The sequence below is a fragment of the Astyanax mexicanus genome, chromosome 6, assembly GCF_023375975.1.
Source record: "Astyanax mexicanus isolate ESR-SI-001 chromosome 6, AstMex3_surface, whole genome shotgun sequence".
NCBI classification, from domain to species: domain Eukaryota; kingdom Metazoa; phylum Chordata; class Actinopteri; order Characiformes; family Acestrorhamphidae; genus Astyanax; species Astyanax mexicanus.
This window is the reverse complement of record NC_064413.1, coordinates 41,693,976-41,706,507: the sequence shown is the minus strand read 5'-3', so window position 1 is coordinate 41,706,507 and position 12,532 is coordinate 41,693,976. Positions and strand designations below refer to the sequence as shown.

The following is a 12,532-nucleotide window of genomic DNA, read 5'->3' as shown; positions in this document are numbered from 1 at the left end:
GAAAGAGATCATTATAATACAGGCACGATGTAAATCTCACATGCTGTCATAAAGGCAATGATATACTGACACAAACAGTATTGTGAACTGACAACACATGCTTCCACAGGAGGATTTTACAACACCAGTTGAGCCCTTGAGTGAGGGTTCAACCTCTGACGTTTTGTTTTTTTAGTGTCCATAATTTTGGTCACAATTGGTGGCACTTACAAAGTTGGCAGTCATCATAGCTTTCCTGAAGTATCAGTAAAGATAAAACAAGATGACAAAAAAAGCCAAGCAATGCCAATCATTATTCTGTGTTAATGCTTTCATAATTCTAAAATTGTTCCTCCCCATTAGAAACACACGCAATTTCAGATGTGTTTTCTAAATTATACTGGGCAACATTTATCAAGCTTTCATTCTTTGGCAAAATCATCAAACTGTTCTATCAATTAGAAAATGTGAATATAATTTAACATATATTAGTTTTATATATATAATAGATGTGTCTTTTCTAATAAATAAGCTGGTTAGTCATTCAATATGTATTGTTGTGTCATTTTAAATTATTCTTTGGGTCGACCAGCTCGATTCTGCAATGGGCCCAGTTCTGTTTTTTAAGGGAAAGCTTGATAAATGTTCAGTATTATCCCATTTTTACTAGGTTGACTTGCCTGATGTTTCATGCAAATGATGCCTACAGAGCTACAGAGCAGAGTTGCGTTTATCAAATATGCACCAGTTTACCACGTCAATGGGCCTCACATATGAAACCTTTGTAAAAACGGGAGCAAACTGCAAATAAATTATGTGTGAAATAGAACTTCCTGCAAACTTTTTATCAAATTCACGAATGTAGAGTAAACTCCAGACGTGTATGTGTAAAAAAAAAAAAGGCAAAAAAAGGCAAAAAAAAAAAAAAAAAAGGCAAAAATTGTATGTGCGCGTTTCTTGACGCATTTCTTGGACTGAGAAATCAAATCAGACAACTATTCTGATGTGGAAGTTTAAGTTTTATTGAATAAAGTGCATTCAATTAAGATGCTTTTATTCTATTCTTCCTATTCATTGGTTGCTCGCTGTAGGAAATTTGATACAGCGAGGAAATCGACGTCGCAGACGTATGTGACTCAGAGAAATTCCTGACCTGTCAGCAATCTCCCGCTGTAACGTTCCAGAATCCAAGGAGCCAACCACGGACAGCACCTGTACAGGTAATAGGGAATAGCATGGATCTTGTGCATTCCCTTCTTAAAACTGGCTCTATAATGTAGTAAAAATACAACAAAATGGATCTATCTGCAATGCTCTGTTTGCTGAAAACAGCAACAGTGCAAGATCAACAAGTTCTAAACTTTTTCACAGTAAAATAATTAAGTAACTAATTGACAATATGTGTTATAAAAATAAGCAACCAGTTGCTCTGTACAGGCTTCTGGAAGTTGCTCTGAATAACAGGCTGTATTAGAAAAACAGTTTTGTTTGCTTGACAAGTGTCATTTTATTTTTATTTTTTAAAATAATTTGTTAATTCCACTTAAACTAAAGTGCATAAAGACAGCATGCCAAATAGTGTGCCAAAATGTTATACACACTTTACACGTGGCCAGAAGTGTGCAAATTTAGTTTGTACTTACGAACAGAGACTATGTACACTTTAATGTGGGCATTTACAAGTGTTTTTGTATATGATTTACATGTTCTGCTCATGGTTCATGAATGAGGCCCATTGTTACCAAACCACAGCTCTTCTGTGTTTCTCAAACAGATGTAGTCCAGTACAGATATAGGTTCTGAGAGTAATCTCTTATTTTGAACCCTGACAGTTTCAAACAATCATACAGCATTCGCGCATAATGCTAATTATTGCTTCTACATTTTCATGCAAAGAAACTATTGCCTATCGGTGCAAAATGAATGCGGTTCTAGCAGCGATTCTAAGCTATAGCTAAGCTATCAAAATTGCACGAGCCTGAATGTGAGAAAGTAGCCAAACAGTAGACAGCTAGCCAGCTTTACCTACATACAAACTCTTAACACTGTCACAAAAGATTTTTTTTTTTACTGTGAGTGTTTTTTGTAGGTGAAACAATCTTTTTTTGATTGGTGTGAAACTGTGCTGAAATTGTTGATCTTATCTTGTAAATGTGCTTATTCTTGTCAGTTGCCATCATGCACTGCAGACCTGGTGTGTCCTCCAGCACTGAACTGTGGATTTCCTGTGGCGTTCGGAATTGGTGTCATGTCCTGAAGGCATAGATGGAGGAGAAATAAAACCTTAAAAGCTACTAAATAACTCGATAACAAGTTTAGTTTACATCAGAATTTGATGGCTTTAGCCCAGCTACTGCATAAATACACATTATACAGGGTTAACCTTCATTATCCAAACATGTGAGTTGCAGTAACCTTGACCAATACACAAACAGACCTGAAAACAACCCTGAAAACATGTTTTTTGCACTTACCTTAATAGCACTGACAGACAGGGCGTACACACCAAAAAGTGCCACGACCAGACCAATAATACATGCCAGCACCAAGCAACCAATCAGAGTGCACAAAATCCCATTCACCAAAAACTGCAGATAAGGTCAGAAAGAAAACAACAGAAATATATAAGAACCATTGATCACGATGAGCCCATTACGGACAATGGCAAATTTGGCCTAAAACTAAATCCAATCTTTTTGGTGCAGTTTCTCTGACAGGGATTAAACCTAGTTATAGACTATAATTTCTCTTCAGTTAAATCTCCATTCAAAATGCTGTGTAGTCCAAGATTAGGTTTAATCCCTGTCTGGGAAATTGACACTTTACATGTAAGATTTAGCTTAATCTGGTTTATGTCAATAATGTACAACACTGTGCAAAAGCCTTACACAGTTAATACATTAGTTTTTGTTTATCTTTTATTATTTATTATATCAGAGGAAAACATAAAGTTGTTTACATACAAAAAGAAATACCCAAATTGCCAGAAATTAAGATTTTTATCAATTGACTTCTATTGCCAGTCAAGTGTTTTTTTCCTTATCTTGATGTCCAAATTGATGACTTTGGCACAGTACTGTACATGTGGCTATGGATCAGTTTCCCAGACAGGGATTAACTCCTTTCAATGGAGTACCTCTATTCAGCATGTTGTGTAGTTCAGGTCTAATGTTAATCCCTGTGTGTGGGAATCTGATTCTACATGCACTTACTTCTAATGCAGGAAAGCATTTCGGATGCTCAAATGGAACATTGGAAAATGTTATATATCAACTAAAAGAAAAGTTTCTAATCCAGTACTTACAATATCAGGCTTTTTATTGGTTTAAAAACCCTTAAGAACCATTTATACAAAACCAGATTGGGATGTAGACAAACTACTTTTGACATTTATGTTTTTATGATTTTAAATTCTTTTCAAAGTTTGTGGATTGGACTACCTGGCCAAAAGTGCATGTAACAAACTCCTCACTGGACATTAAAGCACAGAATATAACTCACCTCTTTGTGGCCCCCTCTCTCTCCTTCTCCACAGCAAGCCCAAACTGAATGGAGTGGGTCACAACACCACTGAAAGGAGCAGGGCAGAGCCTGGAGTCACACCTTTCTCACGGGTGATACACCCCTCCCTACCCACCCTTCATCCCATCATTATGCAACAAACTATTATATAAAAATGCTGGGAATTAAAAAATACTCAATACTGCAATATGTTACGATCAAGCCGTAAAAATGGAAAAATGCAAAAAATATAAGTATAACATTTTCCAATGTGAGCATCATTATGAGAAGCTGACATTTTTACTACATTAAACTCAGAATGTATTTATCTCGGTACAACCAAGGCCAACTTTTTAAAGCCAGTCCTCAACATAAAACATATATTCATATTTTTTTTCAACTCAGGCTCATCTCAGTCTATGTATCTGTGAGACACAGGCTAATTAAACAACATGATCAGGTCAAAGCAGAGATGTGCAGTGTAGGTAGAAGGTGTTTACCTCAGTGTCTCTGTAATAATAAGACTCCCCACGGAAAGGAATATGCCTGGCCATGAGACCAAATCCAACAATATCAAACGCTGCGGTCAGGAGCTGCAAAACAATGTTTGTACCCACCTGTAAAGAAATAAAGACAAATCTTAACTCAGCTTACATTTATTGACAAAAGGAGAAGTTGTTGGAATAAAATGAAACCTTATTTTTTAATCTAGATATATATTTAAGTTTTTACAAAATTGGAGCGAACATGCAAGTTAATTGGGGAAAACTGTAAATCTGGACATTTCTCCATTACCCTGTTGGGCACCTCTAGCTGTGATACGGTTATAGATTGCTGGAGTACATTTGTGCACAGATTTTGCAGCTTGGCCTGTAGGTCCTGCACACTTGTAGGTTGACAAAGCTGGAATCACAGCTGCTTTCAGAAATGGGACTAGACAGTCCAAGGAAGTGTTGCAATCTCACTAAGACACTCCTGGGAAACATTTTTGGTGTTTGAGCTAGCATTACCTTGCAGAACAATTACAGTTGGAAACCTTGGTTTAAGAGGCACCACATGAAGACGCAGGTTGAGCTGTTAGTGTCTCTTGTATTTCTATAAAGGGTAACCGATTAAACGGTGTTGTATGAACCCAGAAATGTTGATCAGGCAATATAGTCCATACAGGACCACGTAAATTGTTTGACACAACCAAAATGATGGTGGTTGTGTCTGGTTGACGGATAGCTTGGAGCAGAGGCAATTTTTCAAAATGACCATTCTGCTTCTCTCAGACCAACTGTCTGTCAGCTACAGAAAATGTCTTTAAAAACATCGTAGGGGCATGTCTAGCACTAGCAAATGGCCTAAAAAAAAGTAGCATCTGAGAGCCTTTTTGTATAAAGCAGAAAGTGAACCAATTTCACTTTCTTTGTGGCAAGACCCAGACCACAATGAAAGTGCTGGCACCCCTTAAGGTTTTCCAGAAAATTAAATATGATGGGTGTTCAAAGATGTTTTGGGATGTTTTCCTGGTTTTGGCACTGGGTGTCTTGACTGAAATCTGAAGATTATGAAAATATTTTGAGTCGCAATGTAGGGCCCAGTGTCAGAAAGCTGGGTTTGCATCCTATGTCATGGGTCTTCCAACAGGACAATGACCCCAAATTTACTTTCAAAAGCACCCAAAGATGGATGGAAACAAAGTCTTCTGAAGTCGCCAGCAATGATTCTCATCTAAAGTCCACTGAACACATGTGGAGAGATCTTAAAACTGCTGTTAGGAGAAGGTGCCACTCAAATATGAGCGGTATACAGCATTTCGCAAACAAAGAGTGCACAAAAATTCCAGTTGAGAGGTGTAAGAAGCTTGCAGATGGTTAAAGGAAGCGACCGATTTCAGTTATTTTTTTCCAAAGCATGTGCAACCAAATATTAAGCTGAGGGTGCCAATATTTTTTTCTGTCCCAGTTTTGTATGAAATTATATCAATGATGCCTGTTTTTCTCTTTTGTTTTAATATACATAAAGGAAATGAATGTGTATAGCAAAATGTAAAATTACAATATTTTTTGTGGTAAATACTTCTATGTTTTTCTGAATGTTATTCTTTGTCAATGACAGCAGGGATAATATATCAGCCTTTAAATTGAGCAGTTAACATTTTCACTGGTGCAGCAGCAGATTAAGATCCAAGTCTCATCCTTAAAGCAGAGAAATCAACTTGATATTTCCACCCTTTGAAACTGTGCAGACTTGGCAAGCATGACAAACACAAAATCATGCTTTACATTTTAACTGAACCAGACAACATCTAGACAATATACCTTTTTTCACCAATAAAAATGCAGAGCTGTCTAAGGTGCTGAAGTTGCAAGATTTTAGCTTTCTATCAGCACTGGGCGTTGTCCAAGTTTTAGAACTGCAATTGCCCAGCAGCCTCTGGGATCAGAACACTTTATAGGGTTTATTGCAAACATTAATTATACAACGTCAGAAATGTCCTGCTTGTTTATGGGTTGCTCAATATCATAAATGAGATCAGATTCCTATTCTAAAATGCACATTATTACCTATTCCACCATATGTTCAGTTGTTTTGTTGTGCGATTATTACTGTACAGGACTCTAAATGGCCTTTTTGAAGTGTGGTATACTGCATACACCATTGTCTCTGGTTTGCCTAGAAGCCATAAAAGAATTTTACATACAACTAATGTATGTTAGAAAATATATAAATTCATACCAGGCATTTAGTAGGTTTCCTGCCAGCATGCACCAACACAATTCCAGTAATAAGGAGCTGTAAAAAAAAAAAAGAAAAGAAAATCATTATATCACTTCTGCAGGGCTGTTTTAAATGGTAAGATTAAAAACCACAGCTAAACAAAATGCTAATAGCCTCACATATGTTAGAGCATGACATGTACAGCATAGATCAACGAAATGCAATTTAACTTGTCCAAAATCAAACCAAAAGCCAATTTTACACATTCATTTAGTACTATTATAACAGATCTGTTTATTAAATATAACCAATGTATTTTAAGACATAAATCATCTACTTTTACTACAATCAATATTATGCATATACACTACAAAAACACCTAATCTTATGTAAATATGCACCCTTAAATCAGCAAAATCCTGAGATGAAATTCCTCAATTCAGGGAAAACTTTGGCCTGAGTAGATTTTTTAGTTCACATTTACTATGTAATGAAATCCGGGGTATACCTGAGCACCATTTATGATGAGGATGATGATCTCCCGCTGGATATGGTAGTGCAGTTTATAGACGATAGTGCTCAGAATGACTGTCAGCGTGCCAATTATCATTTCCACTGCCTACAGAAGAAATAATTGTTAATGAAATACTCTGGAGTGTTCCTATCTGTCACATCTGCAGTATACTATCGATCAGCACAACCATTTTCCTAAAATTAGAAAAGAAGAGAAAAATGGGTCAGCTGTAACAGAACTAGCCCACTTGCTTCTATTTTGTTTATGTCAATATTGTCTGTGATACCCAAGTGCAAGCTACAGACTTAACAGGCTGAAAATGCAGTAAATGAGTATTGCTGTACTAGTTACAACAGTAACAATTAAAAGAGTGTGAACAGCATTCTGAGTATTATTTGGAAGTTGTGATTTACATTAAGCTTTAAGTAAATTAAGCATTTAAAGTTAGGTCATTTTTTTATTTCCTTTTTATTTCACTTGGTAATACAAGTTTTTATTTATTATCACAGCAAAAATGTCATCATAACATGTTAGATCAGAGTGACTTACCGACATACTCTGCTCTAAATACTACAAAACTATAGTAAATATAAACTAAACAGCTAGAAACAGTACAAACACTACATTATGGCAGAATGTCAGACATCAAAATAAGAACTGCATATAGTGTTGAAAGAGAATGCACTAGTAGCATTTATAATGTGCACTGGTTCTTTTTAGTCCATTTACATCAGTGTTCCCGATTAAATGTATTCAGTGTAAACCACTATTAATTTTGAAGCATACAAGTATACATGAGAATTAAAGGGAATAATGTGTATATTTTTTTAACTGCACCCCACACTCAAATTCTGCGAAAAGAAAAAAAAAGGAATGAAAGGTGAAATTCAGTGAGCATTTGATTAAATGATTAATAAACAAGTGTTTTTTGTTTATATTTCTTCTAAAGGATATTTGTTTTGCATTTAGTGAGAATAAACACATTTTTGTATATAACTGAGTTTTCGAAAATGATAATTAAATATAGCTTCTACCTAAATTATTTACAGAAACAATACTACAACACTGTCAGCAATGTCTAATAAATTAATGCACTCCAAATCAAATTCTCAAATGTGCTTTAAAGGTGATAAAAGTGGTAAAAGTGTAATAATGTGAACATTTAAATTATTAAATGTTATATGGTTATATGTTAAATTATATGGCATTAACAAGTGCCATATTTACATTATGTAAAAATAATATATATTTTTTTATTATTGTCCTGCATTAAATAAGAAATATATAAAATCCTACTTTTTAGTAAACAATACAACACTGTAAGCAATATCAGAGTAGTAATAAATAATTATGTATGCTTTTTTATTGCCCTTTACACCCAAAAGTGTTTTTTTTTTTGCTTTAAATCATACTATTGTTACAAAGCTAAATGCTAGTGTCTGTGTTGTATATAAATATGTATATCTGCATGGCTGCTAATATGTAAAACCCAATACTGCACCAATGCCAGCAATGTCAGGATTGAAAAAAAAAAAGATTCTGCATGTTTAAATTATTGATTTATTTTTTACTGGAGGGCTTGTTCCCAATTGAAATTGTCAAATGTGTTGCCAAAAGGGAAATAATGATAAAAGGTATTAAATGGATGTCATTGCTGATCCCTCTGCTTGCCTGCTTGTTTGTTTACTTGCGGGAGTGCTGGGGTGTGTGCGTGCGTGTTTTGGATATGGGCGTTTCCTTGGCTGGGAGCCTGCTATCATTTCATAAAGGCACCATATCAGCTCTTTCCTTTGTTTTGAAGCCAAGCCAACACCAGCGCTGTATAAATGTAACCCAGTACAGAAATGAACTGCCCCAGTAACAGTGTCAGATCCAGGAGTTCACTGATAGCTCTGCTGTGAAGCAGTGTGGAAGCATGCATCGATAGGCTATATGGGCTATAGGCTTAGCCGCTGTAGTGTGGTCCTGCTCGAGCGAGGCAGCGAGGATACAGATGGACACTCACCCCGAGGGTTTTGGGCTCGGCGCTTTTGAAAGCTTTCATCTGAGACGGGTACAGCGACATCGCGAGTGTTTCAGACAGGACTGTGTGCGAAAACACTGTCACCAAATACAGCAGGTTAATAATGATTGCAGATTGGGCTGAACAGCATCACACAAACACATACACACACACACACATATGCATGCACATGCAGTCTTGCATGCTCCTCTACAGCATCTACAGCACATACTAAAAGTAAGCCATCCCCTGCTTGGGTTCTAACATGAATATCATCGATGTATTTTCAGCAGTGCATTTGCATATGTGTATGTGGCTAAGTATATACATATGTGTGTGTGGGATGTACAGGTGTGTGTTTTAATAAGGCATGTAACACACTTACCTTGCTGTGTGAAGTGCAGTTGTGCAGAGAGAGCTATCCGCGTGCAAAAATAGAGGAGGGGTCGCTGCAGCCCAGGCGCGAGCACGATGCAGCACTGTTGATGTAATCATGGGAGGCGATTGGACGGGAAGGAAGAACTAACTCAGGCAGCTGCTCTCTCTCCCCTCTCTCTCTCTCTCTCTGCCTCTCTCACTCGACAGGACACCCATGCAGCACTTCACATGATGGAGGAGCCCTTGTGTGCTGGTGTATTTATAACCTAGTTATCAATTATGTAAAGGATTTTTGGGGCTAGTCTGGCAGTCTGCAGGAAATGGGCTACTGACAATGCACAGCTATACGGTCTTGAAGTAAGCTGCAAAATCTCTATTCAAAATGCTGTTCAGTCCAGGACTAGGATTTAAAATCCTACAGGATATGTAGACAGATGCCTGTCCTGTCCTGTCCAGCCCAGTCAACTGAAATAAAGAGTAATAATTGTGTTGTAGTTCTCAGGTCCTCTCTCCATCTTAAAATATCTGTCTTGAGATCATAAATGAGTCGTCTCGTTCTTGACCTCATTATGGACGTAGTCTTGTCTCAGTCTTGGGGGGTGAGGTGGCTGAACCCAGTCGTTGTTGTCAAGACCAGCAGAGTCTGATGCAGCTGTCTGAGATAATGATAATAGAAACAAATCTTTTTATCAATGTCCATTAATATAGATCAAAAGTGTTAGTACGCAAGGTCCATTTAAAGGTGTACAAATCAATGTACATAACAGCTTAACACATCACCTTCTCCAATAAATCTATCGTACACTGGGTAGAGGACGCAATGCACCATTATTTGCTTCCAAAAGTTATGTTAATTTAGTATGAATAAGACTATAACATAATATTTAATAATAATTTGTGTATTGTTATTTTTTTTAAAATACAGTGTATATATATATATATATATATATATATATATATATATATAAAATCAATAATTACATGACAGAAACTTTTGTCAGCCATAACCAGCCTCCGTCTTGACTCTAATCAGACACTGGGTCTTGCCACAAGAGGGTGCAAAAATGTTCCTTGCTACTCCAAAAACAGGCTCTCTGAAGCTACTTTTAGGTAATGTACCTCTTAGTGAGAGATCACTGACTGCTAAACATGCCTCTAAAACACACTCGGACACATTTTCCAAGTTAATAAAATCTGAGGGCATGTATCATTTGGGAATTTATTTATAAGCACCCTGAAATATCGTGCCATATAACCCTGCTCTAATTATTACTGTTCTCATTTTCTATTTTATATATACTAGAGACAGATCATATCTGTACAGTATCATTTGTTTTACTTTAATCCTGGATTAAATGAGATATTTGGAGAGCATTATTAGTATGATGACATTCTGGTCCATTGACTTCTGTTACAAATCTGTTGTAATGTTTTGTCATATCACCAAAAGTATCATTATTGCGAAAATATCATGAAATATCCTGATATTATTTTAGGGCCATATGGACTACCACTTTTATCACTCTTAAAGCACATTTAAGTTTGAGCCATTAAAAATAGCTAACAATGTTGTAGTTTTGTTTCTTTAAATAATAAGTTAACTAATTAAAACTGTTAATCAAAATAGGTTTGAAATAGTTAGTTATATTACCTGACTGTAAAGTCTGCACATTTTTGTTATTGTTATTGTTATAGTTAAATAAAAGCATAAAAACCTCCCCCAAAAATCTAACAAACCCTTAAACCACTAACCTGTGGAATTCTCAGCTCTGTGTGGAGGTCGACCCAACGCTAAGCCCACAGACAGCGGCTCGACAGTCAGGTTTCTGCTGCAGTCTGTTTTATACTGCAGAGTCCCAGAACATATTTTATACAGGAATTTTCTGTTTAAAAAAACGTCCCAAATATCCTTCCTAAAGGTCCGTTTTGTCCACAAGCCGCGGACGAGAGAGAACATCTGGAGTTCTTGACGTCGCCAGATAAGCTAACCGAGCTTAGTTTAGCTAAGTCTAGGTAAACTAGGTTAGTTAGTAATTAGTTAACGCAGCCTTGTCGCCAATCCGGATAAAACGAGCACCCGCGATTCGATTCGGTCACTCTGAATACTGATTCATTAACTGAGACTTCAGAGTGTGTACGGAACGGTTCGCTCATTTAATTGTCAGTTATTAGACATTTTCTATATAGTGAACTGTGTAGGGAACTACCAAATAACAGACCTTCATATTTAATTTCGACACAGAATAAACTCGTAATGTTTCGGAAAAAATATGTATGGTATGCCATAAAAAAAACTTGTAATATCGCGATATTTAAGTTGTAATATTTCAAGAAAAAAAGATGTAAGTTAGGGTATGAAATCTCTAGAAAAAAACTGTATAAATATTACGAGATTGAAGTAGTAATATTTTAAGGAAAAAGACATACAGGATTTAAAAAAAAGTAAAACATTTTAAGCAAAAATACATACGGTATGTGATTTTAAGAAAAAAAAAAACCTTGTAAAATTACAATATTAAAGTTGTATTATTTCAAGAAAAAAAGATATATGGTATGACATTTCTAAAAAGAAAAATTGTATTAATAAGAGATTAAATCTGCAATATTTCAAGACAAAAGATATACGGTATGGCATTTCTAAAAAAAAAATAATAATAAAAAAAATCTTGTATTATGAGGTTAAAGTTATAATTTTTGGGGAAAAGACGTACAATATGTTTTTTTAAGAAACAAAAAAAATAAAAATACTTCAAGGAAAAAGACATATGGTATGGCGTTCCAAGAAGAAAAACTTGTAACATTTTGAGAAAAAAGTTGAACCAACCTTTAATATTATGAGATTAAAGTTGTAATATTTCATGAAAAAATCTGTATGGCATGGCATACATACACTTTAATATTACGAGAATAAAATTTCATCTGGAATATTTCAAGTAAAAAGACGTATGTTATGGCATTTTTTTAAAGAAAAAAATAATATTAGGAGATTAAAGTTATATTTTATATCAAAAAACATTTTGAGGAAAACTTGGGCTGCCAGTTTAAGAAGCACAGACAAAAAAAGAGCATTTTTCTCATGAGCTGTTGCAAGGCCTGCTGTGGTAGCATCACTACCAGTAGCCTAGCCTTACATTAGATTGTGATTCGGCTTCCCTGTCTGGAACAAGCACTGAACATTGGATATCATGATTTTTACTAGGGTTGTACGAAAAAAATGTATTGAGGTATTTTGTCTTCAATACTATATAATTTAAATACAGTATTGATTTTTAACATGTAAACATTTAATCAGTTTACATGTAAAATATATATATATATATATTTCTTCCAAACCTGTGCATCATTTAATATCTCATTGCCTAGTTTTTGCCAATCCACAGCGATTATTATCATTAACACCCATTATGCACTGTACTAGTTACTAGGTAAGATAATGCCTTCTATGAGGTATT

General features: G+C 35.5%; 1 protein-coding gene across 2 annotated transcripts; it reads right to left on the bottom strand.

Moving 5' to 3' along the window:
- Positions 1 to 977: 977 nt before the first annotated feature.
- si:dkey-7j14.5 (CD20-like domain-containing protein) lies at positions 978 to 11,089 on the bottom strand. Of its 2 annotated transcripts, XM_022673586.2 has the most exons (10): positions 10,833 to 11,089; positions 9,088 to 9,736; positions 8,706 to 8,800; positions 6,695 to 6,805; positions 6,205 to 6,261; positions 3,981 to 4,097; positions 3,481 to 3,549; positions 2,454 to 2,567; positions 2,171 to 2,232; positions 978 to 1,191 (listed from the first exon to the last, which is right to left on the bottom strand). In XM_022673586.2, exons 3-10 carry the CDS (start codon positions 8,763 to 8,765, stop codon positions 1,116 to 1,118), a joined length of 666 nt encoding a protein of 221 aa, XP_022529307.1. In that variant the 5' UTR covers positions 8,766 to 8,800; positions 9,088 to 9,736; positions 10,833 to 11,089; the 3' UTR covers positions 978 to 1,115. The 2 variants fall into 2 exon arrangements, with proteins under 2 accessions (XP_022529307.1, XP_022529308.1); XM_022673587.2 differs by lacking the exon at positions 3,481 to 3,549 and having other exon boundaries at positions 10,833 to 11,088.
- Positions 11,090 to 12,532: the final 1,443 nt, after the last annotated feature.

What these genes read in the sequence shown, in the direction of transcription:
- si:dkey-7j14.5 (XM_022673586.2), bottom strand. Translation starts at nt 8,765, where the DNA reads ATGTCGCTGTACCCGTCTCAGATGAAAGCTTTCAAAAGCGCCGAGCCC. An exon ending in TCATCATAAATGGTGCTCAG is followed by an intron (nt 6,262 to 6,694) that starts GTATACCCCGGA and finishes TTTTTTTTACAG; the next exon opens with CTCCTTATTACTGGAATTGT. An exon ending in AGTGCTGGAGGACACACCAG is followed by an intron (nt 1,192 to 2,170) that starts GTCTGCAGTGCA and finishes TTACCTGTACAG; the next exon opens with GTGCTGTCCGTGGTTGGCTC.